Source organism: Salvelinus alpinus, chromosome 33 (genome assembly GCF_045679555.1).
Source record: "Salvelinus alpinus chromosome 33, SLU_Salpinus.1, whole genome shotgun sequence".
NCBI classification, from domain to species: Eukaryota; Metazoa; Chordata; class Actinopteri; order Salmoniformes; family Salmonidae; genus Salvelinus; species Salvelinus alpinus.
In genome coordinates, this window is record NC_092118.1 from 24570334 (window position 1) to 24597214 (window position 26881).

At 45.4% G+C, this 26881-nt stretch overlaps 1 protein-coding gene across 5 annotated transcripts in view; it reads right to left on the reverse strand.

The window, feature by feature from the left end:
• LOC139562815 (DENN domain-containing protein 5A-like) overlaps positions 1-26881 on the reverse strand; it is a 75488-nt gene that overhangs the window by 5559 nt on the left and 43048 nt on the right. For 3 of the 5 annotated variants that reach the window (XR_011672451.1, XM_071380915.1, XM_071380914.1), the window contains 18 exons: positions 25454-25768; positions 23689-23904; positions 21131-21365; positions 20876-20965; positions 19995-20145; positions 19761-19854; positions 18506-18637; positions 18105-18257; positions 17895-17982; positions 17730-17814; positions 3417-3545; positions 2274-2395; positions 1766-1911; positions 1547-1665; positions 1251-1432; positions 800-882; positions 444-567; positions 149-317 (listed from right to left, as the gene is read on the reverse strand). Coding sequence is in view for 4 of the 5 variants with exons in the window: in XM_071380915.1 (XP_071237016.1) it covers positions 149-317; positions 444-567; positions 800-882; positions 1251-1432; positions 1547-1665; positions 1766-1911; positions 2274-2395; positions 3417-3545; positions 17730-17814; positions 17895-17982; positions 18105-18257; positions 18506-18637; positions 19761-19854; positions 19995-20145; positions 20876-20965; positions 21131-21365; positions 23689-23904; positions 25454-25768 (2633 nt within the window). In the remaining variant the exon portion in view is untranslated. The remainder of the gene's footprint in view (positions 1-148; positions 318-443; positions 568-799; positions 883-1250; positions 1433-1546; positions 1666-1765; positions 1912-2273; positions 2396-3416; positions 3546-17729; positions 17815-17894; positions 17983-18104; positions 18258-18505; positions 18638-19760; positions 19855-19994; positions 20146-20875; positions 20966-21130; positions 21366-23688; positions 23905-25453; positions 25769-26881) is intronic. The other 2 variants (XM_071380917.1, XM_071380916.1) reach the window with 1 other exon arrangement.

The window sequence follows — 26881 nt, forward strand, 5'->3', positions numbered from 1 at the left end:
ATTGAAGATGTCTTGTAAAACATCTCAAACAATCTAATTTGCCCTTTTGACCAGGACATTTAGTGCTGTATAATGAATTCCCATTCAAATGTTCCTGATGATAGCTGTTGTTCTGAGTGTGTTTGTGAGGCTACAGAGGAGATATTACCTGGCACCCAGACACACCAGCATCTGGAACTTCCCATCCTTGCCTATGTTCCTAGATGTGCTGTTGATGGCCCGCATAAAGCGGCAGAAGTGGCGTACTCTGGTTTGCCAGTTCTCATCTGGAGTCACCTCCCTCTGCTCAGCACTCTCAAAGTACACTTGTGACTTTTCTATAAGGAGAAATCACAGACAAAAGACATTGATAAGAGAAACCTCATCCATTAGCATGGCATGGAAGATACTGTATACTGTACACTGTATATTCAGGTGTAATGGTCGTGTTTTGGAGGCTTTACCTAAGAAGTCCCAGATGAAGACATTCTTAAAGAGGCGTGGGGATTTGAAGCCATGCTGGAACACCTGCTCTAAAGCCCAGACTAGACCATACTCCCCACACAGCAGAAGGGTCAGACTGCCCCTCTATAGAAAAACAGACAGGGAAAGAAAAAGAGTGACTAATGTTGTCTCTTTTCAAAGTACCCTGGTCCAACACATCAATTGTGGCCATATGAAAGTGTTCATTTGGAACACATGTGAGTGAAACTATGATCAGTGTTGCCTGCAGTGTACAGACAGTGTACAGGTTGAGGACCCACTGTCTCCTTCACTGTGATGAATAATAGACAATGTGGTGGGGGGTTGTGTCTCTCACCTCCTTCTCTGGCTTGTGGAAGTGCTTCACTATCCCATTGATGGCCTCTCCCACTCCCTCTTGGATCTGACCAGTGTTCAACTCTGGATGATTGCAAAGAGTAAGAAAAAATCAGTCCATGCCAGCAGACACAAGACCCTCAAAAGTTATCTAAAGGCATGGACACACCGGTAGCATTTGCCAGCAGAGAGTACTTAGCACCTCTTAACAGTGTGCCGGCCATAATTTGCAAACCGAGTGCAAACCGATTCTACATGTAGAATCGCGCTGAATGTTTTTCAGTCAAACATCCACCAGAGACCAGAGTGAGGGTGGTCCCTAAAACACACCACGTGAAAAAACTGCAGACAAACAGGAGATCAACATTTGGTGCTGTGTGTGTAGTCCCTTGATGAAGATTATTGGCTATTATTGATGACGATTTTTGCAGTGTATTTGAATGGTCACTCACTTGGTTTGCTGTTTGGTGAGATGGTGACAAACCTCCTCATCATCCCAGGGGACTGCTGCATGGGGGGCGTACGACACATTCTGTCCTCGTTCTCTGAGTTTGGTGTCACTAGCTCTCCCACCAGGACCCTCTCCAGACTGCCATCGTCCACCCCCTTCCCCAGCCACCGGCCACACGGGAACCTACGCACACACACGAAAATATAACAGTTAGCCAAAGCTTCAACGGGGTCTTTCTTGAGTAGATGCTACTGAAATCTCTAGCATAAGGCAGCTGCTACCAAATATTTCACTCACTTGTAAGCATGACCTGTGATCTCATTCCGGACCATAACATACTCCACAAGCCACTTGGCGTAAAGACCTGAGTTATCATGGCCCATCTGCACTGTGGTCAGCTTGCCTAGGTTCTGGCACTGCGACAGAAGGCAAAAGGCAAAAGTCATGTTAAGGTGAATATATATTGATATTATTATCAAAATACCAGGAATATTCAATCTTGAGGGGAGCACCAACCTCAAAGGTGATCTCCTGAGTGTGCTTGGGGACCTGGAGCACCCCGGTCTCAGCCAGCTCCCCAGACACACACACCCAGGGGTTGGCTGTGAACATGGAGCCTCCTAGTTTCTTACTGGGAATCACCAGCACATGGTATGGGATCACTGTGGGACAGAGAAGAGAGGGAAACCTGAAATCACTCAGTCAAGTACAATATGGTAGCAGGTAGCCTAGTGGTTCGAGTGGGCCGGTAACCGAAAGGTTGCTAGATCAAATCCCTGAGCTGACAAGGTAAAAATCTGTTGTTCTGCCCCTGAATAAGGCAGTTAACCCACTGTTCCTAGGCCGTCATTATAAATAAGAATTTGTTCTTAACTGACTTGCCTAGTTAAATAAAATGGTCACAAAAAGAGCTACCTCTGTCTTCAATATATTTCTCAGTAAGCATCTCAAATCCAGGAAAACAGTTTAGTCAGGAAATAAGTCCAATTCATCTATTACTCTAATCTAATTTCCTGGCACTCACTGATGGTGGTGAAGACATTGGTGAAACAGAAGTAGTCCACAGCGTTGAAGGAGAGGAGGTGGTACAGGAACTGCTCTTTCTCATCGTCACAGCGCAGAAAAGCATAACGCTTGTATAGTTTCCTACAAAAGCAACAAAAAAATTCACTAAAACAAATCAGTTTAGCATTTCACATGATGTAATCATGAATCAGTAGCTGATGAATGTGATTTCCTTGATAAACAACTGGAGAATGGTAATAAAACGGTCACAATGCAATACCTCCATAATGAATCAGCCTGAACGTGACCCACTTCACCACCATCTCATCAATTATAAAAAACATTGTAAATGTTTAATAGGTGATTGTACTATGACGTTTGGATCTGTCAAAAGAGCTCATATATTATACACGCATAGTTTTCAGACATCAGGTTGATTCATGTGTATGAGACTGAGTGGGACATTCCAATATAAATTAGTGAGGATTTATAAGGAGACTGACTTAAAGGGAATGGGGTATTATCCCAATTACTGAAGCAGAGGCTCTTACAAAAATTACACATTTTGTGTTTAGCTTGATTTGCCAGTTGTATACTAGTGTAACGGATGTGAAATGGCTAGCTAGTTAGCGGTGGTGTGCGCTAATAGCGATTCAATCGGTTACGTCACTCGCTTTGAGACCTTGAAGTAGTGGTTCCCCTTGCTCTGCAAGGGCCGCGGCTTTTGTGGAGCGATGGGTAACGATGCTTCGTGGGTGACTGTTGTTGATGTGTGCAGAGGGTCCCTGGTTCGCACCCGTGTCGGGGCGAGGGGACGGTCTAAAGTTATACTGTTGCATTGATGCTGTTGACCCGGATCACTGGTTGCTGCGGAAAAGGAGGTGTAAGAATGGTAAGAGTGTAACGGATGTGAAATGGCTAGCTAGTTAGCGGTGGTGCGCGCTAATAGCGATTCAATCGGTTACGTCACTCGCTTTGAGACCTTGAAGTAGTGGTTCCCCTTGCTCTGCAAGGGCCGCGGCTTTTGTGGAGCGATGGGTAACGATGCTTTGTGGGTGACTGTTGTTGATGTGTGCAGAGGGTCCCTGGTTCGCACCCGGGTCGGGGCGAGGGGATGCCATAAAGTTAAACTGTTACACTAGGTCCTTGTTGTTTTGCTCACTTTGTAAGTTCATGGTCAGACAGCAGCTTTTTGAGGTGCCTGGACAGCAGTTTCTTCTCCATGGAGAGCCTCACCCAGGCCCTGGCCTTGCCCACGTCTGTCTTGATCTCCCCAATGTTCTGGATGTGTCTACGGAAGATATAGTACACAGCACAGAGGTCAGAGGAGAAAAACACACACAAATGCACATATACAAACAGTCATCCTTTCAGAGATGGTCTATAATGTTGTAGCATTTTTTGCATCCTTTGGCCAAGGTGAGCACGAAACCACAAACCTAATATATGATAAGATGCAAGAGCAGGGACAGTCCCTCTGAACAAGGTGATAGACCTCTGCTGTATGTTGTTTTCACCACGGTTCTAGATTCCAGAGCATGCAGGGCTGAGAGGGGATAGCCAGCCCAGCCAGGAAGAAGCCTTGGCCAGCCCCAGACTCCCTGGTGTTTAAGCCAGCCTCCTGTCATCGCTCCCAGCCACTATCATGCCCTCTGTGTCCAGACACATTCCCTTCCACTCCACCTCTGCCAGTAAGCACTGCACTGTCTGCGCTATAAGTGCTCCCCATGCATCCCCCCTCCTCTCTCATCCTTCCTTTCCCTCCCCCTCTTCCCTTACTCTCACGAATTAACCCAATTTCCTCCACTCCACTCTGTTCCCCATGGAAACAGAGCAAAATATCAACATTCACAATGCAGATTGTTATTGCATGAATGGTATAGTAAGACAAACAATGGTTATATGCAATCTGCAGACTAACTACAGGAATCCACCTCCTGTAGAAGAGGAATTAGATAAATGTCTAATAATAAAGAGCACAGCAAGGTAAATATGAAATGTTGATATGTAGAATGAAGCAACCTGGTCAACCTTTATTGTCCATTTAAAGTAAAGATACCCAAATATAAATATTTATCAATTAAAATGTGCTCGTATATCAATGTGACAACGCACAAATGAAAAAGCACCAATGGAAAATTATGGATCCTTGGAAAGAAGACATGACATGTTTGTCTGTGCAGACGTGTGATCAGAGTAAACTTCTACAACAGACTACAGCACTGTAACGGCTTTCGTCGGTGGAAGAATGAGAGGACCAAAGCGCAGCGTGGTAAGTGTCCATAATGTTTAATTAAAGACAATAAACTGAACACTTCCAAATACAAAACAACAAACGTGAAAACCGAAACAGTTCTATCTGGTGCAGACACACAAAGACTGAAGACAACCACCCCCAAAACCCAACACAAAACAGGCTACCTAAATATGGTTCCCAATCAGAGACAACACAAAACACCTGCCTCTGATTGAGAACCATATCAGGCCAAACACAGAAATACAAAACTAGACTGCCCACACCAACTCACGCCCTGACCATACTAAATAAAGACACAACAAAGGAAATAAAGGTCAGAACGTGACAAGCACAGCCATGGGTAGGCCGTCATTGTAAATAAGAATTTGTTCTTAACTGACTTGCCGAGCGAAATAAAAAAAATACAATAAAATAAACAACTCCCTGAGCCAGAGCACCCTCTCCCTGGCTTGGTCTGCAGGGGGTCTGCAGGGGAATTAGGCTGGAAGTAACATGCTGTCACAAAGATCAACCCAGCTCTCTTTACCACCTCCTTCATACCACACAAGGAATGACATCCTGTATGACTCAACACCACTGGCTGTGTGCACCTTAGACAAGACAGTGGTCTGACTGCCTCCCATAAACTATCGCCAACTTCAGGATTCCTCTCAGCGTGGCTGAGCACTACTGTTGATAAAAGTGTCTGCTAAATGAACTACTGTGGATAAAAGTGTCTGCTAAATGAACTACTGTGGATAAAAGTGTCTGCTTAATGAACTAGTGTGGTTAAAGTGTCTGCTAAATGAACTAGTGTGGATAAAAGTGTCTGCTAAATGAACTAGTGTGGATAAAAGTGTCTGCTAAATGAACTAGTGTGGATAAAAGTGTCTGCTAAATGAACCACTGTGGATAAAAGTGTCTGCTAAATGAACTACTGTGGATAAAAGTGTCTGCTAAATGAACTAGTGTGGTACTGTTTCAGAACAGAGACCCACCTGTTTTGAGCTCCACCTGAGCCCCACAACGCTCTAACCACTAGGCTACCTGCCTCCCCAAATAACACATATGGAATCATGTAGTAACCAAAGAAGTGTTAAACAAATCAAAATGTATTTTAGATTTTAAAATCTTCAAAGTAGCCACCCTTTGCCTTGATGAAAGCTTTGCACACTCTTGGCATTCTCTCAACCAGTTTCACCTGGAATGCTTTTTAAACAGTCATGAAGGAGTTCACACATATGCTGAGCACTTGTTGGCTGCTTTTCCTTCACTCTGCGGTCCAACTCATCCCAAACAATCTCAACTGGGTTGAGGTCGGGTGATTGTGGAGGCCATCTGATGCAGCACTCCTTCTTGGTCAAATAGCCCTTACAAATCAAAGCAAATCTTATTGGTCACATACACATGGTTAGCAGATGTTAATGCGAGTGTAGAGAAATGCTTGTGCTTCTAATTCCGACCATGCAGTAATATCTAACAAGTAATCTAACAATTTCACAACAACTACCTTTTACACACAAGTGTAAAGGAATGAATAAGAATATGTACATATAAATACATGGATGAGCGATGGTCATGCGGCATAGGCAAGATGCAGTAGATGGTATAGAATACAGTATATACATATGAGATGAGTAATGTAGGGTATGTAAACATGATATAAAGTGGCATTGTTTAAAGTGACTAGTGATACATTTATTACATGCAATTTTTTATTATTAAAGTGGCTAGAGATTTGAGTCAGTATGTTGGCAGCAGCCACTCAATGTTAATGATGGCTGTTTAACAGTCTGATGGCCTTGAGATGAAGCTGTTTTTCAGTCTCTCGGTCCCAGCTTTGATGCACCTGTACTGACCTCGCCTTCTGGATGATAGCGGGGTGAACAGGCAGTGGCTCGGGTGGTTGTTGTCCTTGATGATCTTTTTGGCCTTCCTGTGACATCGGGTGGTGTAGGTGTCCTGGAGGGCAGGTAGTTTGCCCCCGGTGATGCGTTGTGTTCTGCACAACGCATCACCGGGGGCAAAGGCGGAGTAGGCGGAGTAGTTGCCGTACCAGGCGGTGATACAGCCCGACAGGATGCTCTCGATTGTGCATCTGTAAAAGTTTGTGAGTGTTTTTTGTCACAAGCCAAATTTCTTCAGCCTCCTGAGGTTGAAGAGGCGCTGTTGCGCCTTCTTCCCCATTCTGTCTGTGTGGGTGGACCATTTCAGTTTGTCCGTGATGTGTACGCCGAGGAACTTAAAACTTTCCACCTTCTCCACTACTGTCCCGTCGATGTGGATAGGGGGGTGCTCCCTCTGCTGTTCCCTGAAGTCCACGATCATCTCTTTTGTTTTGATGACGTTGACTGTGAGGTTATTTTCTTGACACCACACTCCGAGGGCCCTCACCTCCTCCCTTTAGGCGGTCTTGTCGTTGTTGGTAATCAAGCCTACCACTGTAGTGTCGTCTGCAAACTTGATGATTGAGTTGGAGGTGTGCATGGCCACGCAGTCATGGGTGAACAGGTTGTACAGGAGACGGCTGAGAACGCACCCTTATGGGGCCCCAGTGTTGAGGATCAGCGGGGTGGAGATGTTGTTTCCTACCCTCACCACCTGGGGGCGGCCCGTCAGAAAGTCCAGGACCCAGTTGCATAGGGCGGGGTCGAGACCCAGGGTTTCGAGCTTAATGACAAGTTTGGAGGGTACTATGGTGTTAAATGCTGAGCTGTAATCGATAAACAACATTCTTACATAGGTATTCCTCTTGTCCAGATGGGCTAGGGCAGTGTGCAGTGTGATTGCGATTGTGTCGTCTGTGGACCTATTGGGGCGGTAAGCAAATTGGAGTGGGTCTAGGGTGTCAGGTAGGGTGGAGGTGATATAATCCTTGACTAGTCTCTCAAAGCACTTCATGATGGCGGAAGTGAGTGCTACGGGGCGATAGTCGTTTAGCTCAGTTACCTTAGCTTTCTTGGGAACAGGAACAATGGTGGCCCTCTTGAAGCATGTGGGATCAGCAGACTGGGATATGGATTGATTGAATATGTCCGTAAACACACCAGCCAGCTGGTCATGCTCTGAGGACGCGGCTAGGGATGCCGTCTGGGCCGGCAGCCTTGCGAGGGTTAACACGTTTAAATGTTTTACTCACGTTGGCCGCAGTGAAGGACAATCCGCAGGTTTTGGTAGCGGGCCATGTCAGTGGCACTGTATTGTCCTCAAAGCGAGCAAAGAAGTTGTTTAATTTGTCTGGGAGCAAGACATCGGTGTCCGCGACGGGGCTGGTTTTCTTTTTGTAATCCGTGATTGACTGTAAACCCTGCCACATACGTCTCGTGTCTGAGCCGTTAAATTGCGACTCTACTTTGTCTCTATACTGACGCTTAGCTTGCTTGCTTGCCTTGCGGAGAGAATAGCTACACTGTTTGTATTCGGTCATGTTTCTGGTCGCCTTGCCATGATTAAAAGCAGTGGTTCACGCTTTAAGTTTTGCGCGAATGCTGCTATCAATCCACGGTTTCTGGTTGGGGAAGGTTTGAATAGTCACTGTGGGTACAACATCACCGATGCACTTGCTAATAAACTCGCTCACCAAATCAGCGTATACATCAATGTTGTTGTCTGAGGCTATCCGGAACATATCCCAGTTCACGTGATCGAAGCAATCTTGAAGAGTGGAATCTGATTGGTCGGATCAGCGTTGAACAGACCTGAGCACGGGCATTTCCTGTTTTAGTTTTTGTCTATAGGCTGGGAGCAACAAAATGGGTTCGTGGTCAGATTTGCCGAAAGGAGGGCGAGGGAGGGCTTTGTATGCGTTGCGGAAGTTAGAGTAGCAATGATCCAGAATGCTGGCAGCCCGGGTTGCGCATTCGATATGCTGATAAAATTTAGGGTGCCTTGTTTTCAGATTAGCTTTGTTAAAATCCCCAGCTACAATAAATGCAGCCTCATGATGTATGGCGCCGACAGAGATGGTCGCCTCGCTTCGCATTCTTAGGAAACTTTGCAGTATTTAGTTTTTTTATGTATTATTTCTTACATTGTTACCCCAGGAAATCTTAAGTCTTATTACAACTTACCAACATTACGACCAGGAATACGACTTTCCCCAAGCGGATCCTCTGTTTGGACCACCACCCAGGACAATGGATCGGATCCAAGTAGGCGACCCAAACAACGGCGCCGCAGAAGGGGCAAACGGAGCGGTCTTCTGATCAGGCTCCGTAGACGGGCACATCGCTCACCGCTCCCGAGTATACTACTCGCCAATGTCCAGTCTCTTGACAACAAGGTAGACAAAACATCCCTGAGGTGTGTTTTGGGTCATTGTGCTGTTGAAAAACAAATGATAGTCCCCCTAAGCGCAAACCAGATGGAATGGCGTAACGCTGCAGAATTCTGTGGTAGCCATGCTGGTTAAGTGTGCCTTGAATTCTAAATAAATCACAGACAGTGTCATCAGCAAAGCACCCCCACACCATCACACCTCCTCCTCCATGAGACACTTCCGGCGCCGAAAAGAGATGGCCGCCTCGCTTCGCGTTCCTTGGAAAATATGCAGTATTTTGTTCTTTTATGTGTTATTTCTTACATCGGTACCCCAGGTAATCTTAGGTTTCATTACATACAGTCGGGAGGAACTACTGAATATACGATTAACGTCAACTCATCATCGTTCCTACCAGGAATATGACTTTCCCGAAACGGATCCAGTGTTTTGCCTTCCACCCAATACAATGGATCTGATCCCAGCCGGCGACCCTGTGCGACGCCGAAAAAGGGGCAAACGAGGCGGTCTCGTGGTCAGGCTTCGGAGACGGGCACATCGCGCTCCACTCCCTAGCATACTACTCGCCAATGTCCAGTCTCTTGACAATAAGGTTGATGAAATCCGAGCACGGGTAGCATTCCAGAGAGACATCAGGGATTGCAACGTGCTCTGCTTCACGGAAACATGGCTAACTCAAGGGACGCTAACGGAGTCGGTGCAGCCAGCTGGTTTCTTCATGCATCGCGCCGACAGAAACAAACATCTTTCCGGTAAGAAGAGGGGCGGGGGGGTATGCCTTATGATTAACGAGAAGTGGTGTGATCATCATAACAACACACAGGAACTCAAGTCATTCTGTTCGCCTGATCTAGAACTCCTCACAATCAAATGTCGACCGCATTATCTACCAAGGGAATTCTCTTCAATCATAATCACAGCCGTATATATTCCCCCCCAAGCAGACACATCGATGGCCCTGAACGAACTTTATCTGACTCTTTGTAAACTGGAAACCACACACCCTGAGGCTGCATTCATCGTAGCTGGGGATTTTAACAAGGCTAATCTAAAAACAAAACTCCCTAAATTCTATCAGCATATCGATTGTGCTACCAGGGCTGGAAAAACCCTAGATCATTGTTATACTAATTTCCGCGACGCATATAAGGCCCTCCCCCGCCCCCCTTTCGGAAAAGCTGACCACGACTCCATTTTGTTGATTCCAGCCTACAAACAGAAACTCAAACAACAAGCTCCCGCGCTCAGGTCTGTTCAACGCTGGTCCGACCAATCTGAATCCACGCTTCAAGACTGCTTCGATCACGCGGATTGGAATATGTTCCGCATCGCGTCCAACAACAATATTGACGAATATGCTGATTCGGTGAGCGAGTTCATTAGGAAGTGCATTGACGATGTCGTACCCACAGCAACGATTAAAACATTCCCAAACCAGAAACCGTGGATTGACGGCAGCATTCGCGTGAAACTGAAAGCGCGAACCACTGCTTTTAACCAGGGCAAGGTGACCGGAAGCATGACCGAATACAAACAGTGTAGCTATTCTCTCCGCAAGGCAATCAAACAGGCTAAGTCCCAGTACAGAGACAAAATCGAGTCGCAATTCAACAGCTCAGACACAAGAGGTATGTGGCAGGGTCTACAGTCAATCACGGATTACAAAAAGAAAACCAGCCCCGTCGCGGACCAGGATGTCTTGCTCCCAGACAGGCTAAACAACTTTTTTGCCCGCTTTGAGGACAATACAGTGCCACTGACACGGCCCCCTACCAAAACCTGCGGGCTCTCCTTCACTGCAGCCGAGGTGAGTAAAACATTTAAACGTGTTAACCCTCGCAAGGCTGCAGGCCCAGACGGCATTCCCAGCCGCGTCCTCAGAGCATGCGCAGACCAGCTGGCTGGTGTGTTTACGGACATATTCAATCAATCCTTATCCCAGTCTGCTGTTCCCACATGCTTCAAGAGGGCCACCATTGTTCCTGTTCCCAAGAAAGCTAAGGTAACTGAGCTAAACGACTACCGCCCCGTAGCACTCACTTCCGTCATCATGAAGTGCTTTGAGAGACTAGTCAAGGACCATATCACCTCCACCCTACCGGACACCCTAGACCCACTCCAATTTGCTTACCGACCCAATAGGTCCACAGACGACGCAATCGCAACCACACTGCACACTGCCCTAACCCATCTGGACAAGAGGAATACCCATGTGAGAATGCTGTTCATCGATTACAGCTCAGCATTCAACACCATAGTACCCTCCAAACTCGTCATCAAGCTCGAGACCCTGGGTCTCGACCCCGCCCTGTGCAACTGGGTCCTGGACTTCCTGACGGGCCGCCCCCAGGTGGTGAGGGTAGGTAACAACATCTCCACCCCGCTGATCCTCAACACTGGGGCCCCACAAGGGTGCGTTCTGAGCCCTCTCCTGTACTCCCTGTTCACCCACGACTGCGTGGCCATGCACGCCTCCAACTCAATCATCAAGTTTGCGGATGACACTACAGTGGTAGGCTTGATTACCAACAACGACGAGACGGCCTACAGGGAGGAGGTGAGGGCCCTCGGAGTGTGGTGTCAGGAAAATAACCTCACACTCAACGTCAACAAAACAAAGGAGATGATTGTGGACTTCAGGAAACAGCAGAGGGAGCACCCCCCTATCCACATCGACGGGTCAGTAGTGGAGAAGGTGGAAAGTTTTAAGTTCCTCGGTGTACACATCACGGACAAACTGAATTGGTCCACCCACACAGACAGCGTTGTGAAGAAGGCGCAGCAGCGCCTCTTCAACCTCAGGAGGCTGAAGAAATTCGGCTTGTCACCAAAAGCACTCACAAACTTCTACAGATGCACAATCGAGAGCATCCTGTCGGGCTGTATCACCGCCTGGTACGGCAACTGCTCCGCCCACAACCGTAAGGCTCTCCAGAGGGTAGTGAGGTCTGCAGAACGCATCACCGGGGGCAAACTACCTGCCCTCCAGAACACCTACACCACCCGATGTCACAGGAAGGCCATAAAGATCATCAAGGACAACAACCACCCAAGCCACTGCCTGTTCACCCCGCTATCATCCAGAAGGCGAGGTCAGTACAGGTGCATCAAAGCAGGGACCGAGAGACTGAAAAACAGCTTCTATCTCAAGGCCATCAGACTGTTAAACAGCCACCACTAACATTTAGCGGCCGCTGCCAACATACTGACTCAACTCCAGCCACTTTAAAAATGGGAATTGATGGAAATTATGTAAAAATGTACCACTAGCCACTTTAAACAATGCCACTTAATATAATGTTTACATACCCTACATTACCCATCTCATATGTATATACTGTACTCTATATCATCTACTGCATCTTGCCATCTTTATGTAATACATGTACCACTAGCCACTTTAAACTATGCCACTTTATGTTTACATACCCTACATTACCCATCTCATATGTATATACCGTACTCTATACCATCTACTGCATCTGCCATGCCGTTCTGTACCACCACTCATTCATATATCTTTATGTACATATTCTTTATCCCTTTACACTTGTGTGTGTGTGTAAGGTAGTAGTTGTGGAATTGTTAGGTTAGATTACTTGTTGGTTATTACTGCATTGTCGGAACTAGAAGCACAAGCATTTCGCTACACTCGCATTAACATCTGCTAACCATGTGTATGTGACTAATAAAATTTGATTTGATTTGATCTCACAAACACAGGGCGATTGGAACCAAAAATCACAAAGGACAGATTTCCACCAGTCTAATGTCCATTGCTCTTGTTTCTTGGCCATTGCTCTTGTTTCTTTCTCTTCTTATTATTGGTGTCCTTTAGTAGTGGTTTCTTTGCAGCAATTTGACCATGAAGGCTTGATTCACTCAGTCTCCTCTGAACAGTTGATGTTAAGATGTGTCTGTTACTTGAACTCTGTGAAGCTTTTATTTTGTGCTGCAATTTCTGAGGCTGTTATCTCTAAATAAACTTATCCTCTGCAGCAGAGGTAACTCTAGGTCTTCCTTTCTTGTGGCGGTCCTCATGAGAGCCAGTTTCATCATAGCGCTTGATGGTTTTTGCGACTGCATTTGAAGAATCTTTCAAAGTTCTTGAAATGTTCCAGATTGACTGACCTTCATGTCTTAAAGTAATGATGGACTGTCATTTATCTTTGCTTATTTTAGCTGTTCTTGCCATAATATGGAATTGGTCTTGTCACGCCCTGACCTTAGTTCCTTGTTTATGTCTCTATTTTGGTTTGATCAGGGCGTGAGTTGGGGTGGGCATTCTATGTTTTGTTCTATGTTTTGTATTTCTAGGTGTTTGGCCTGGTGTGGTTCTCAATCAGAGGCAGCTGTCTATCGTTGTCTCTGATTGAGAACCATACTTAGGTAGCCTCATTCCCACCTGTGCTTGGTGGGTAGTTGTTTTCTGTTTTGTGTATTGCACCTTGCAGAACTGTTCGTTTGTCGTTTTGTTGTTTTGTTCAAGTGTTCGTATTTATTAAAAGTATTATGAATTCTTACCTGCACCTTGGTTCTCTTCTCCTTCTCCCGACGACGTTTGTTACAGGTCTTTTACCAAATAGGGCTATCTTCTGTATACCCCCCTACCTTGTTACAACACAACTGATTGGCTCAAACGCATTAAGAAGGGTAGAAATTCCACAAATTAACTTTTAACAAGGCACACCTGTTAACTGAAATGCATTCCAGGTGACTACCTCATGAAGCTGGTTGAGAGAATGCCAAGAGTGAAGTAACTGTTTTGGTTACTACATGATTCCATATGTGATATTTCATCGTTTTGATGTCTTCACTATTATTCTACAATGTAGAAAATAGTAAAAATAAAGAAAAACCCTTGGACTTTTGACTGGTCCTGTATATATATATATTTAATTGTTTTGTTGTTGCCTGTTTTGCATGTTATTTTGGCATTAATACGTGTCACATATCAGTTTGCAAACAATGTAAAAAACAAAATCATTGAGTTAATAAAGCTGCATACAAACAGTCTCTTTTTTGCCTTCTTGAGTAAGGCAGCTCCAAAATGCAGGTGTTTCAGTCTATCTCAGTGCTTTCTGTGGTGGTGGTGGGGCAGCCAGTGAAAAATACGGAGCATAGGGTTGGTAATGTTCTCTAGTTGTGCCGTGATTGGCTCAGTGTTCTGTCACTCATGGGGACACTACGTCACTGCAAAATCTACGGGGAGAGCTCGAAAATTCAAGCTACATTAGAAGTGCCCATCCAAGAAGGCTCAAGGTCATTGGCCACAGATAAAATGACTTTAAATCACATTATATCTACCGTAGCTTTGATTGGACTGATCATGTCAACATCATACTTTCAAAATCTTAGCAAGGAAGCTAGACAAGCAGTCATCATCATGAATCATGTCGACAATCTACTGGCAAATCCTTTTCAATCCTTGTCATATGAAGAGAAATTATAGATAAAATGTAGCGGTGCTCATCGGCCATTGGACATAAACATTACACGACAAGTTGGAAATCGCAAATTCACCAATGAATTGTTTGGAAGGAATCAGTGGCTAACTGCAAGCGCTGCAAAGCAATCACTAGCCTGCTATTCAGTGGAGTGGGTGTGTGATATGTCTGGGTTTCAGGGTCTCTTTTCCAAGCTTAAACAGATAAACATTCATGCTGTCAATCCAGCATGATTTCCGCCGCGTTCAAGACAACTGGAAACTCGGAACAAGGACATCTCAGACTTCAGTAAATTCAAGACAACTGGGAAATCTGAAATAAACGATCTCCAACTGTGAAAATACGTTTTGATTGGTTGTCCAACTTGGAATTCCAAGTCGGGAACTCTCTTTTTAGAGCTCCGACCTGAAGATCACTGATGTCAACCTTGTTTTTGATTCAACCTTGTTTTTTCCCCCCGAGTTCCCAGTTGTCTTGAAAGTACCATAAATCCAGAGAATGACATACTTTAATGACAGTTTGATGACAAAATTTGCCCACAAGGACCGCCGCACCACCTTCCTGTTCAAGTGAGCACAGCACATCAAGGTCAGTCCAAAAATGTATTGTATGCTGCTGCATAAATTATGTAAAATGTCAGGAAAATATGTATACTGTAGCTGAGAAAGTAACACTAAATGGATGTTGTTTAGTAAGCTGTTAGTACCCCATGTGCCTTACCCTAAAAATTTGGTTCCTTTCCCCCTCATACTTTAGCCTACTGTTCTGACTTGATGGTGCACATGTAGCCTATAGCCTGTTTAAGAGATATATAATCATTGAATATTGTAAAAGCTTTCATTGTCAGCTTATCCTTATATGCCCCCTTTATTTATCCTATGGCTCTGACTTGGTATACAGGGAGAATACTGTAAGAACAGCCCATGTTCTAAATTCTGTCTCTGTACATTAGATAAGTGCTGAACAAATAGTTATATTGACTTAGTCCGTCCTAGCTCGCTCATTAATGTCTTAATCGAAAATTACATATTGCCTCTTATCTGCTCCTCGTCCCCTTGTCTGCTGCCAGACAAGGCTCCGCTGATTGCCAGGTGTAGCAGTGGTAAGGATTCACTCCATGGTGCTGAAAAGAAAGCTCTGCTGTTGGGACAGCTTTATGTAGGCCCTAACAGTTTGTGGGCACCGTTTTTCACCGTTATAGTGCAATTCATGTATTGTTTAGTGTTGTGTAGTGGCTTTGCTGGCATGCATCTAAATACATTTTGGGGAATTTGCCACCAAGATTTACATGTAAAAATCGACACTGCTGGTATAGCATTTGGACCAGACATGAGGGGCCAGACATGAAGATCATGAGGAATGTAGCTCAAGTCCAATCAAATAGAACACAAAGATGGAAGGCTAAGCATTGAGTACAGTCATGGCCAAAAGTTTTGAGAATGACACAAATATTAATTTCCACAAAGTTTGCTGCTTTAGTGTCTTTAGATATTTTTGTCAGATGTTACTATGGAATACTGAAGTATAATTACAAGCATTTCATAAGTGTCAAAGGCTTTTATTGACAACTACATGAAGTTGATGCAAAGAGTCAATATTTGCAGTGTTGACCCTTCTTTTTCAAGACCTCTGCAATCCACCCTGGCATGCTGTCAATTAACGTCTGGGCCACATCCTGACTGATGGCAGCCCATTCTTGCATAATCAATGCTTGGAGTTTGTCAGAATTTGTGGGTTTTTGTTTGTCCACCCGCCTCTTGAGGATTGACCACAAGTTCTCAATGGGATTAAGGTCTGGGGAGTTTCCTGGCCATGGACCCAAAATATCAATGTTTTGTTCCCCGAGCCACTTAATTATCACTTTTTCCTTATGGCAAAGTGTTCCATCATGCTGGAAAAGGCATTGTTTATCACCAAACTGTTCCTGGATGGTTGGGAGAAGTTGCTCTCGGAGGATGTGTTGGTACCATTCTTTATTCATGGCTGTGTTCTTAGGCAAAATTGTGAGTGAGTCCACTCCCTTGGCTGAGAAGCAACCCCACACATGAATGGTCTCAGTATGCTTTACTGTTGGCATGACACAGGACTGATGGTAGCGCTCACCTTGTCTACTCCGTACAAGCTTTCTTCCGGATGCCCCAAACAATCGGAAAGGGGATTCATCAGAGAAAATTACTTTACCCCAGTCATCAGCAGTCCAATCCCTGTACATTTTGCAGAATATCAGTCTGTCCTTGATGTTTTTCCTGGAGAGAAGTGGCTTCTTTGCTGCCCTTCTTGACACCAGGCCATCCTCCAAAAGTCTTCGCCTCACTGTGCGTGCAGATGCACTCACACCTGCCTGCTGCCATTCCTGAGCATGCTCTGTACTGGTGGTGCCCCAATCCTGCAGCTGAATCAACTTTAGGAGACTGTCCTGGCGCTTGCTGTTCTTTCTTGTGCGCCCTGAAGCCTTCTTCACAACAATTGAACCGCTCTCCTTGAAGTTCTTGATGATCCGATAAATGGTTGTTTTAGGTGCAATCTTACTGGCAGCAATATCCTTGCCTGTGAAGCCCTTTTTGTGCAAAGCAATGATGACGGCACGTGTTTCCTTGCAGGTAACCATGGTTGACAGAGGAAGAACAATGATTCGAAGCACCACCCTCCTTTTGAAACTTCCAGTCTGTTATTCGAACTCAATCAGCATGACAGAGTGATCTCCAGCCTTGTCCTCGTCAACACTCACACCTGTGTTAACGAGAGAATCACTGACATGATGTCAGCTGGTCCTTTTGTGGCAGGGCTGAAATGCAGTGGAAATGTTTTTGGGGATTCAGTTCATTTGCATGGCAAAGATGGACTTTGCAATTAATTGCAATTTATCTGATCACTCTTCATAACATTCTGGAGTATATGCAAATTGCCATCATACAAACTGAGGCAGCAGACTTTGTGAAAATTAATATTTGTGTCATTCTCAAAACTTTTGGCCACGACTGTATATGCTGTACATATACAGCATATATATATATTATATTTAAAATAATCATAGCTGGTAATCAAGTGTTTATGCCTGCTGCAAAGCTTGAGATGCATGGCTATGAGGCTGATGTCAGTATTTTTCCACTACATATGGTCCTGAATCATTGATAATATTCTGTATAGACTGAAAGTGCTTTTTGTCAGTGGGCCACAAGATGGCAGTGAAAACACTTTGAAATCATTGCATTCTGAGGTATGATCAATCAATCATTATCTCACCTTGATTCAAAATTGTTATTTTCAAAGAACTACGTAGAGGTACGAAGGCATACATTTGAACCACTTCTGCCGCTACAGAAGGGACAATCAACACAGGCAGAATAGTATAATATCATTTGCAACATTCCCCTTACAACATTCCATCATTTCAAGACCATATGACTTGAAATGTATATTCACGAGGATACTTGGCAAATAGTGTAGGCAGAGCATCTGAAGACACTGATACTGATACTGTGGTAGACCTGGTGAATGGATGAGGAGACTCACCTCATGTCCCTGATCAGGGATACCTTGAGAGGGGGCAAGGCAGCGCCAGCGTCAGACTTGCGTCTCTCTATGTCGTGGATGAGACCTGATGTGGGGAGGAGAGAGAGGGATGTGGCTATGGCTTTAAATCACCGTCCATTTAACACATTTCAACGAGTGGCTTACCTGGGGGACCCAAACCGGCCGGTGCTGCATCCGTCTTCTCTTTGCTCTCCTGATAGTGGAGCAAGTGGGACCACAAGGCAGATTTACCCTGGCAGATGAAGATGGAGATGCGGGAATGAATGAATACGCATTGAATGCATCTAAATGCATACATGTGTGTTAGTGTGTATATAAACAGTTTTTAAATAATACTTGTGTGTGTGTGCTGACCTGTTTGACCTGCAGCCCGTGGCTCCAGATCCTCTCCAGCAGGTCACAGAGGGAGGCGATAAGTGTGTTCTCCTCCACGCCTGTAATGCTGACCTCCCCATGACCCAGCTCCACCGCCTCCCTGCCCATCTTCTCAACCAGCATGCGCTTGGTCTGGAGGGACACACACATAACCATACAGGGAGATTACCATCTCTGGAGGCCAGATGGTTGACACTACAGGTGCTGGATCTCAATATCCAAGTAATAGTCTACTGCAACGGTCATTGACATCAGAATACTTCTGAGTGACATTGAAACTAATGGAGACTCACTGAAGGTGTCGTATTTCAATATCCATGCAATAATCTACTGCAATGGTTATTGCAATCGTGATATAGGAAGACTGGTAGTTACTGTACCTTATTCCTGCACTCTTTCAGCAGACCCTCCACAAACTTCCAGTTGGTCTGAGCGATGACGGAAGGGGAGAGGTTGGACAGCTTGGGCTGCCGGATGGTAGTGCCCAGGTTCCTGGCCTCCTGGATGTATTTCTGTAATGAGACAGAGAGGACAGGGTAAGAGAGGACACACATGGAGTGGCCTAAGAGTAAGCTATACACCAAGGGAGAGTAATCAATCTGGCTCAATGTTCATCATCACATAAACACAGAGGGTCACACCACTCGGCAACCAACCACAGAACGTATACAGTGCATACAGTGGATAGATTTCTGGTAACTACTACAGTGAGGGATTGATCATTCCAGAGGAGGGAGAGGGAGGAGCTCTGAGTCAGTTGTATAATGAGCTGAGCTGCCTGTACTGAGGTCATTTCATGATGGACGATGTGTTTCTGTCTTTTAACTTTCTGACCTCAACATCCATCCTGGGAGGCGTGTCAGCGCCATGGGTTTTCTGGGATGCTGTCAAATCAATCTAAATATTGCTTTCTTAATGTGCACCCTAAAGTGAAACCCTAAACCTGAGAAGAAACCCTGGAAAGTGATCTGGAGTATCAGGTAAAGCTGTGATGCTAGGAGGAGGAGGGAGTGAGGACCACATGGGGGGAGGGGCCGTGTGGACGTGGTGTGAGGCTCAGGCCCCACCCACTGCCAACACATACCACATCCACAGTCACAGACTTTAGACAGGGCCTGAAGGACTGCGAGAGCCAGTAGTAGTCTAGAAACAGCAGGAGCTGCAGCTCCGGGAACAAACACTCCACATGCTGGGAGCGTGTGTGTGAGATGGAGAGAGAGTGAGAGAGAGAGTAAGAGAGAGTGAGAGAGTGAGAGAGAGAGAGAGAGAGAGAGAGAGAGAGAGAGAGAGAGAGAGAGAGAGAGAGAGAGAGAGACCAAAGAGAGAGTGTGTGAGAGAAATACAGTAGGTAGATAGTAGGTGTTAGAGGGATAGAAAAAGAAACAGAAAGAGAGGTTAGGTCAAGAGGAAATAATTGAGGTATAGAGAGTAAAAAAGAAAATGGACAAACAAGACTTTAATTCAATCGTTCCAGACATTAGATATTTAGAAGTGAACACCGCAAGCCATGAAGAAGAGTGAGGAAGAAATCGACAAGAAACTAACGATAACACAAAAACAGATAGACAAAATCCATGCGAATATGGTTTGGGAATGTTAATCCCGTTTTTCTAGGGCTGCTTGATGTCCTCTCACCTCTCTCTGGTCGTTGTCCAGGTAAAGGTGTTCAGCGTGTTGTTTCTGTCTGTCCTTCCTCCTCCACTGTGCTGGAGCACTCCTCTTCGCCCATCTAACATACAAACAAAACAACTTCACTTAGAAAGACACAAAAGCCAAATAGCAAAGATAGAGACAAAACAAAGTATTATTATTCAGTATTATCAATCAAAGTATGTAAATCAGTCTCTCTTGCGGAGGTGTGATCCTCACTTGTTGCTGACGGGTCCAGTGGAGAGCACGTCAGACTGCAGCCGGGGGAAGAAGCCGTGTTCGTAGCGACCCTGGCCAATCTTCATATCCAGCAGGTGGGGATGCAGGGCCGTGTGGTCGATCTTAACCACCCGCATCTCTATGGCCTTCTCTGGGGTGACACAGAGAGGGGAGGAGGATGAGGTACTGTCACAGCAGATCCATTAGCACCAACCGTCATGGAGGATTTAACAGTCTTATGTCATGGTTAAGCCAATCTGTGAGTGGCTATGAGTCATAGCACTGAGTAGTCACATAGATTCACCACTCCACATCTCATCTCTGACTCCTCACCGCCACACCTCCATGCTGTGAGTTATCATCACCTGACCTAGGGTTGCAAAATTCCTTTAACCTTATCAAAATTGTCAGGTTTTCCAGAAATCCTGGTTGGAGGATTCATGATTTCCTGCTTATTCCCTTCTGTTTCTGGGAATCTTCCAACCTGGATTTCTGGAAAAACTGGGAATTTTTGTAAAGTTATCAGAATTTTGCATCCCTAACCTGACCCAACACTCAACATCATCAGCACCAATGACAGCAGGCTACATAGTTAAAACTATTACTACTGTGTAGATAACGGTGTCATTTCTTTGGTTAGTACATAACTGGTATGCATGCAATGAATCATACATACAATTACAGAGAGGAATTTGAAAGAATTTATAGTGAGAGGAAAGAATTCAACAGCTAAATTAATTTTGACATTAATTATTCCAGGTGCTACTGACTGTTCCCAAAGACAGAGTAGAAGAAAGACCCTGTAATCATATTGTTCCCATAATGCATTGCAAGCACAAACAATAACCCGCCACCAAGGTGAAATAAGGATTGATTATTACTAAGGTGAGCCTTGTAGATCTCTAACCCAATGGAGTGAGGTTCAGGGGAGACAAAATCAATTTTCTCATATCGCTTTTGAAGGAGTTTGTCTGAAAACGAGAACAGTTACGTCTGTTAGCAAAGAAAGGTTCAAATAAATCAGTGTGGAAGGATTTGAGACATGTGTGTCTTGAAAACATACAAGTATCTTGCACCATCTGAGACAATGATCCCTTATTAGTATAGGTGTGAAAATGGGTTTCCTCTTTTCTTACCCGCCTCGTCGATATTGGTGCACGTCTGGTACATGGAGGTGCGCAGGGTGGGCGTGCGCACGTTCAGCATGCGGATTTTGTCCACGCGGGAGTCAAACACCCTCAACGTGTGTTCCTTGTCCTCATCATCATGGCAAAGGATCTTACTATCGATGAAGGAGGCGAACATCTGAGTCTCCAGGAAACGGGACAGGAAGGGCAGGTAGGGCTCAGGCTGATCAGAGAGGAAGGATGCCTGGAATCAACAAGAATCACATCACAAAATGAAGTGAGGACTCCCGGGGGCCAATTAATATGAAAAGCTTTAAAGCGCATTGAAGACTTCCACTCAAATTAATGTTTCAGAGTCTGGAGTGGGACTGCATCCCAAATGGCACCCTATTCCCTATATCAAATCAAATCAAAGTTTATTTGTCACGTGTGCCGAATATGCTTACTTACAGGCTCTAACCAATAGTGCGAAAAAACGGTATGTGTGTGTGTGTGTGTGTGTGTGTGTGTGTGTGTGTGTGTGTGTGTGTAGGTAAGTAAAGAAATAAAACAACAATAAAAAGACATTTGAAAATAACAGTAGCAAGGCTATATACAGACACCGGTTAGTCAAGCTTATTGAGGTAGTATGTACATGTAGGTATGGTTAAAGTGACCATGCATATATGATGAACAGAGAGTAGCAGTAGCGTAAAAAGAGGGGTTGGCGGGTGGTGGGACACAATGCAGATAGTCCGGGTTGCCAATGTGCGGGAGCACTGGTTGGTCGGGCCAATTGAGGTAGAATGTACATGAATGTATAGTTAAAGGGACTATGCATATATGATAAACAGAGAGTAGCAGCAGCGTAAAAGAGGGGTTGGGGGGGGGCACACAATGCAAATAATCCGGGTAACCATTTGTTCAGGAGTCTTATGGCTTGGGGGTAAAAACTGTTGAGAAGCCTTTTTCTCCTAGACTTGGCACTCCGGTACCGCTTGCCATGAGGTAGTAGAGAGAACAGTCTATGACTGGGGTGGCTGGGGTCTTTGACAATTTTTAGGGCCTTCCTCTGACACCGCCCGGTGTAGAGGTCCTGGATGGCAGGCAGCTTTGCCCCAGTGATGTACTGGGCCGTACGCACTACCCTCTGAAGTGCCTTGCGGTCGGAGGCCGAGCAATTGCCGTACCAGGCAGTGATGCAACCGGTCAGGATGCTCTCGATGTTGCAGCTGTAGAACCTTTTGAGGATCTCAGGACCCATGCCAAATCTTTTTAGTCTCCTGAGGGGGAATAGGCCCTCTTCACGACTGTCTTGGTGTGTTTGGACCATTCTAGCTTGTTGTTGATGTGGACACCAAGGAACTTGAAGCTCTCAACCTGCTCCACTACAGCCCCGTCGATGAGAATGGGGGCGTGCTTGGCCCTCCTTTTCCTGCAGTCCACAATCATCTCCTTAGTCTTGGTGACGTTGAGGGATAGGTTGTTATTCTGGCACCACCCGGCCAGGTCTCTGACCTCCTGTAACGTCCTGACCAGAGTTCTTATGTGTTTTGCTTGTTTAGTGTTGGTCAGGACGTGAGCTGGGTGGGAATTCTATGTTGTGTGTCTAGTTTGTCTATTTCTGTGTCCAGCCTAATATGGTTCTCAATCAGAGGCAGCTGTCAATCGTTGTCCCTGATTGAGAATCATATATAGGAGGCTTGTTTCGTGTTGGGATTTTGTGGGTGATTGTTTCCTGTCTCTGTGTTTTGTCTGCACCAGATAGGGCTGTCTCGGTTTTCACATTTGTTATTTTGTTACTTGTAGTAGTGTTACCGTTTATTCGTCTATTAAACATGTTGAACACTAGCCGCGCTGCATTTTGGTCCTCTCCTTCATCCCAGGAAGAAAACCGTGACACCTCCTCCCTATCGGCTGTCTCGTCATTGTCGGTGATCAGACACTGTTGTGTCGTCTGCAAACTTAATGATGGTGTTGGAGTCGTGCCTGGCCATGCAGTCGTGGGTGAACAGGGAGTACAGGAGGGGACTGAGCACGCACCCCTGGGGAGCACCAGTGTTGAGGATCAGTGTGGCAGATGTGTTGCTACCTACCCTCACCACCTGGGGGCGGCCCGTCAGGAAGTCCAGGATCCAGTTGCAGAGGGAGGTGTTTAGTCCCAGGTTCCTTAGCTTAGTGATGAGCTTTGAGGGTACTATGGTGTTGAACGCTGAGCTGTAGTCAATGAATAGCATTCTCACATAGGTGTTCCTTTTGTCCAGGTGGGAAAGGGCAGTGTGGAGTGCAATAGAGATTGCATCATCTGTGGATCTGTTTGGGCGGTATGCAAATTGGAGTGGATCTAGGGTTTCTGGGATAATGGTGTTGATGTGAGCCATTACCAGCCTTTCAAAACACTTCATGGCTACGAACGTGAGTGTTACGGGTCTGTAGTCATTTAGGCAGGTTGTCTTTGTGTTCTTGGGCACAGGGACTATGGTGGTCTGCTTGATAGCAGACTATATAGTGCACTACTTTTGACCATAGCCCTAGGGCCCCTTATCAAAAGTAGTGGACTATATAGGGAATCTAGTCCCTGATCTCACCTTGTCAAAGTTCTGCATCTGGTCCCTGTTGCTGAACCAGGACTCCTTGTCCTGGTTGGGCTGGATGACAAACACCTCGTAGTCGGCGAACATCTGGGTGAAGCGGTTGGCGAAGACCTCTCGCACCTGGATGTTGAGCTGGTGCATCTTCAGCTCCTCCTCATCACACTGCACCTTCAGGTCCTTGTTGCTGCTGGCATCCTCCCTCACATCCAGCTGGAAGAGGGAGAGGGGGAGGAAACACAGCGGCTCAGGAAAACAGCACAGAAAAATAAAGTGAAAAAGAAGAAGAAAAAGAGGGTTTGATGACAGAAGTTAAGAAAACCATAGAGCAGGGGTCGACAACAGGGGTCACCAAAAAATATAGACATATGTGATCGTGTAATCAAGGTATGAAATTATTGTTATTATCAAATCCAATCAATGTTTGGGCTTAGTTGTGGTCAATTTGCAGTGTTCAAATGATTAGAATTATGTTCTGGCCTCCCGACCATCCGCTGTGATAAGATTCGGCCTGCGGCTGAATCTAGTTGCCTACTCCTGCCATAGAGGGTATGGGTTTCTAACACATGATCTTATCTCCATGTTAGCTCAGGCTGCTGGAGCACTGATAGGGGCATAGGGGAGGAAGTCTGAGACGTTTTGATTTATTGAAAAAAAAACTGAAAACACACATTCCTCTGTTACAATCAAAGTGTGACACAGTTGCAGATCTCAACATGCAAGAGCAGGACAAAAGGACACAGTGAGTGAGTCGCCTATACATGTCCGCATAGACTTGAAGATGAGTAATGGCTACGAAGCCCAGATCAGATGGCAGGGATGTGACCCACTGAGCCCTCCTCTAATTCATCGCTCTACACCACTGACCCTAAATCAGGTGGTTACCTTAATGTGGGACATGGCCACATTGACCCTACCTGAAGCCTTACCCACGAATTGAGGAGCTAAAAGCAGACTACCAGGGCAGGCAATCTCCTCAGAGAAAGCTAATGCTAGCCCCTACTAGTCCATAAGCTGCTTACTATGGGCTCCTACAGATATGGAGAGTTGGAGAGACCTCCTCTCGGTAGTTAAAAGCTAATCCATTCATTCACTGGCCTTTAATGTGATTTTGCTGAAACATTACCATCTATTACCAACGGCCCTCTGTGTCTTGTTCAAACCAGATGGCAATTAGGTTCTGTATGGACGCCAATTTTCTGTTGATGGCAATGTAACAGACTTCCTCCGTCACCAGGGCTGAGCACAGCACACTCGGAGCTAGACGGCAGCAGCTTACATGGGCAGCTCATAGACTGCCGTTCCCACCACAGTATCTTTGCTCTACAAACCCCTTAGTCATTTTCAAAAGAGTGTGACAGACATGCAGTATTAATCTGCATGAATCTACACTGAATATACCAAACATTAGGAACACCTTCATATTATTGAGTTGACTCTACAAGGTGTCAAAAGTGTTCCACAGGGATGCTGGCCCATATTGACTCCAATGCTTCCCACAGTTGTGTCGATTTGGCTGGATGTCCTTTGGGTGGTGGCCCATTGTTGATACTTTAACTGTCTCCTCTCCTTCATCTACACTGATTGAAGTGGATTTAACAAGTGACATCAATAAGGGATCATGGCTTTTACCTGGATTCACATGGTCAGTCTATGTCATGGAAAGAGCAGGTGCTCTTAATATTTTGTACACTCAGTGTATATGCAGACTATCTAGAATAATATGTTCCAGTCAAACGGATGACTGTGGCCCTGCTCTCACCTTCCCCAGGCTGACCCCAGTCCTCTTGACCAGGGCCTGCAGTCTAGCGATGGTCTCGTTCTCCCTCAGCAGGTAGGAGTTGAAGGGCGAGCTGGCCAGGTTGCCGTTGCGTCTGTCCGTAACCATGTCGGTGGAGCGGAAGCCCCGGTGTTTGGCCTGGCCCTGGCTGTGGAACGGGTTCCCCTCAGGAGACACGCCGAAGGCCAACAGCACCTCGGAGATCTCCTGGATGAACTCTAGCTTGTTGGGGAACAGAGGGAGGTCCTCTGGCAGCTCGATGAAGTGGTTGTCGATGTCCACGAAACACAAGTTGGCCTGGAATGACAGGCGGTCTTATTTAGCTTTCATTGTAAACATGTCGGTGAAACAGAGAACACCAGAGAGAAGCAAACTGAGTGATAGTTATGTTCTTGTTATAGCAGAACCATTCCCACTTCGCTCCACTAGGTGGCTTAACGCAGAGCAGTACCAATTGAGGCATAGTGAGAAAAGATGTGGATGACTTCAAGACAATAACTGAAGACAGTAATATAATATTAACAGATACTCTGAATGGGACTACTCTTTTGAAAAAGATCAGCCCTCCATTGTTGATCTGCTGCCTTTCATCTTAAGAGTATTAGGATTTAAATGTAGGAATGGATGAATACGGCAATATTGAGATTGACTTAGGTCCTCAATTCACAAATTCTCAGTCTTTTTATTCGTCATAGCTCTTTCCATTGGACCGGCTCCAGATGTGTAAAAGCTTGTTGCACACACAGCACCCTTCCTCCAGGCTCTATGTTGAAGGGCCCTTAGCAGAATTGCTGTGTACAGTAGCAAAGCAACGTGTTTTGATCAACTGTAAAAGCATGGGTAAGCTACAACATGGTTAATGAGGGCTGTTTGTCCTCACAAAGGACACACTCTACCCATTGAGAACATTATTAAGAAGTAAACACAAACCCATTTTATTTAAGAAAAATCATTAAGCATGAATAATGTTTAACGACAACCATTTAGCATTTATCAATGGGTTATCTACGTAATTAATCAATAATTTAAGTAAATTGATAAAAAATTCACCTCCTTTGTCTAAATTTGGTGGGAAAACGACTGTTAATCAAAACGAAGGACAAAAACAAGCCTGGAGAGCTAGGGAACGAGGGATGGTTTGTAATCTGTGTTGTAAGGCCCTGTGATTCTCTCTACAGATTAGCCAATTTCATGCCGTCACTTTGTTGGGTGTATCAGACAGCAGACGGAGATGGGGTTGGCAGGAGTATCCAGAGGGAAGTCGTTGTTTGTATTCTCAGCACAAACACCATTCACGCATTGCAATCTGATTAGAAATGACTTGTTATTGCTCTGACAGGCTGCATTTAAAGAGGGCTGGGCTGAGGGAATCCAACTAAATGGTTTCAGCTAGAGCTGAATGTTTCCAAT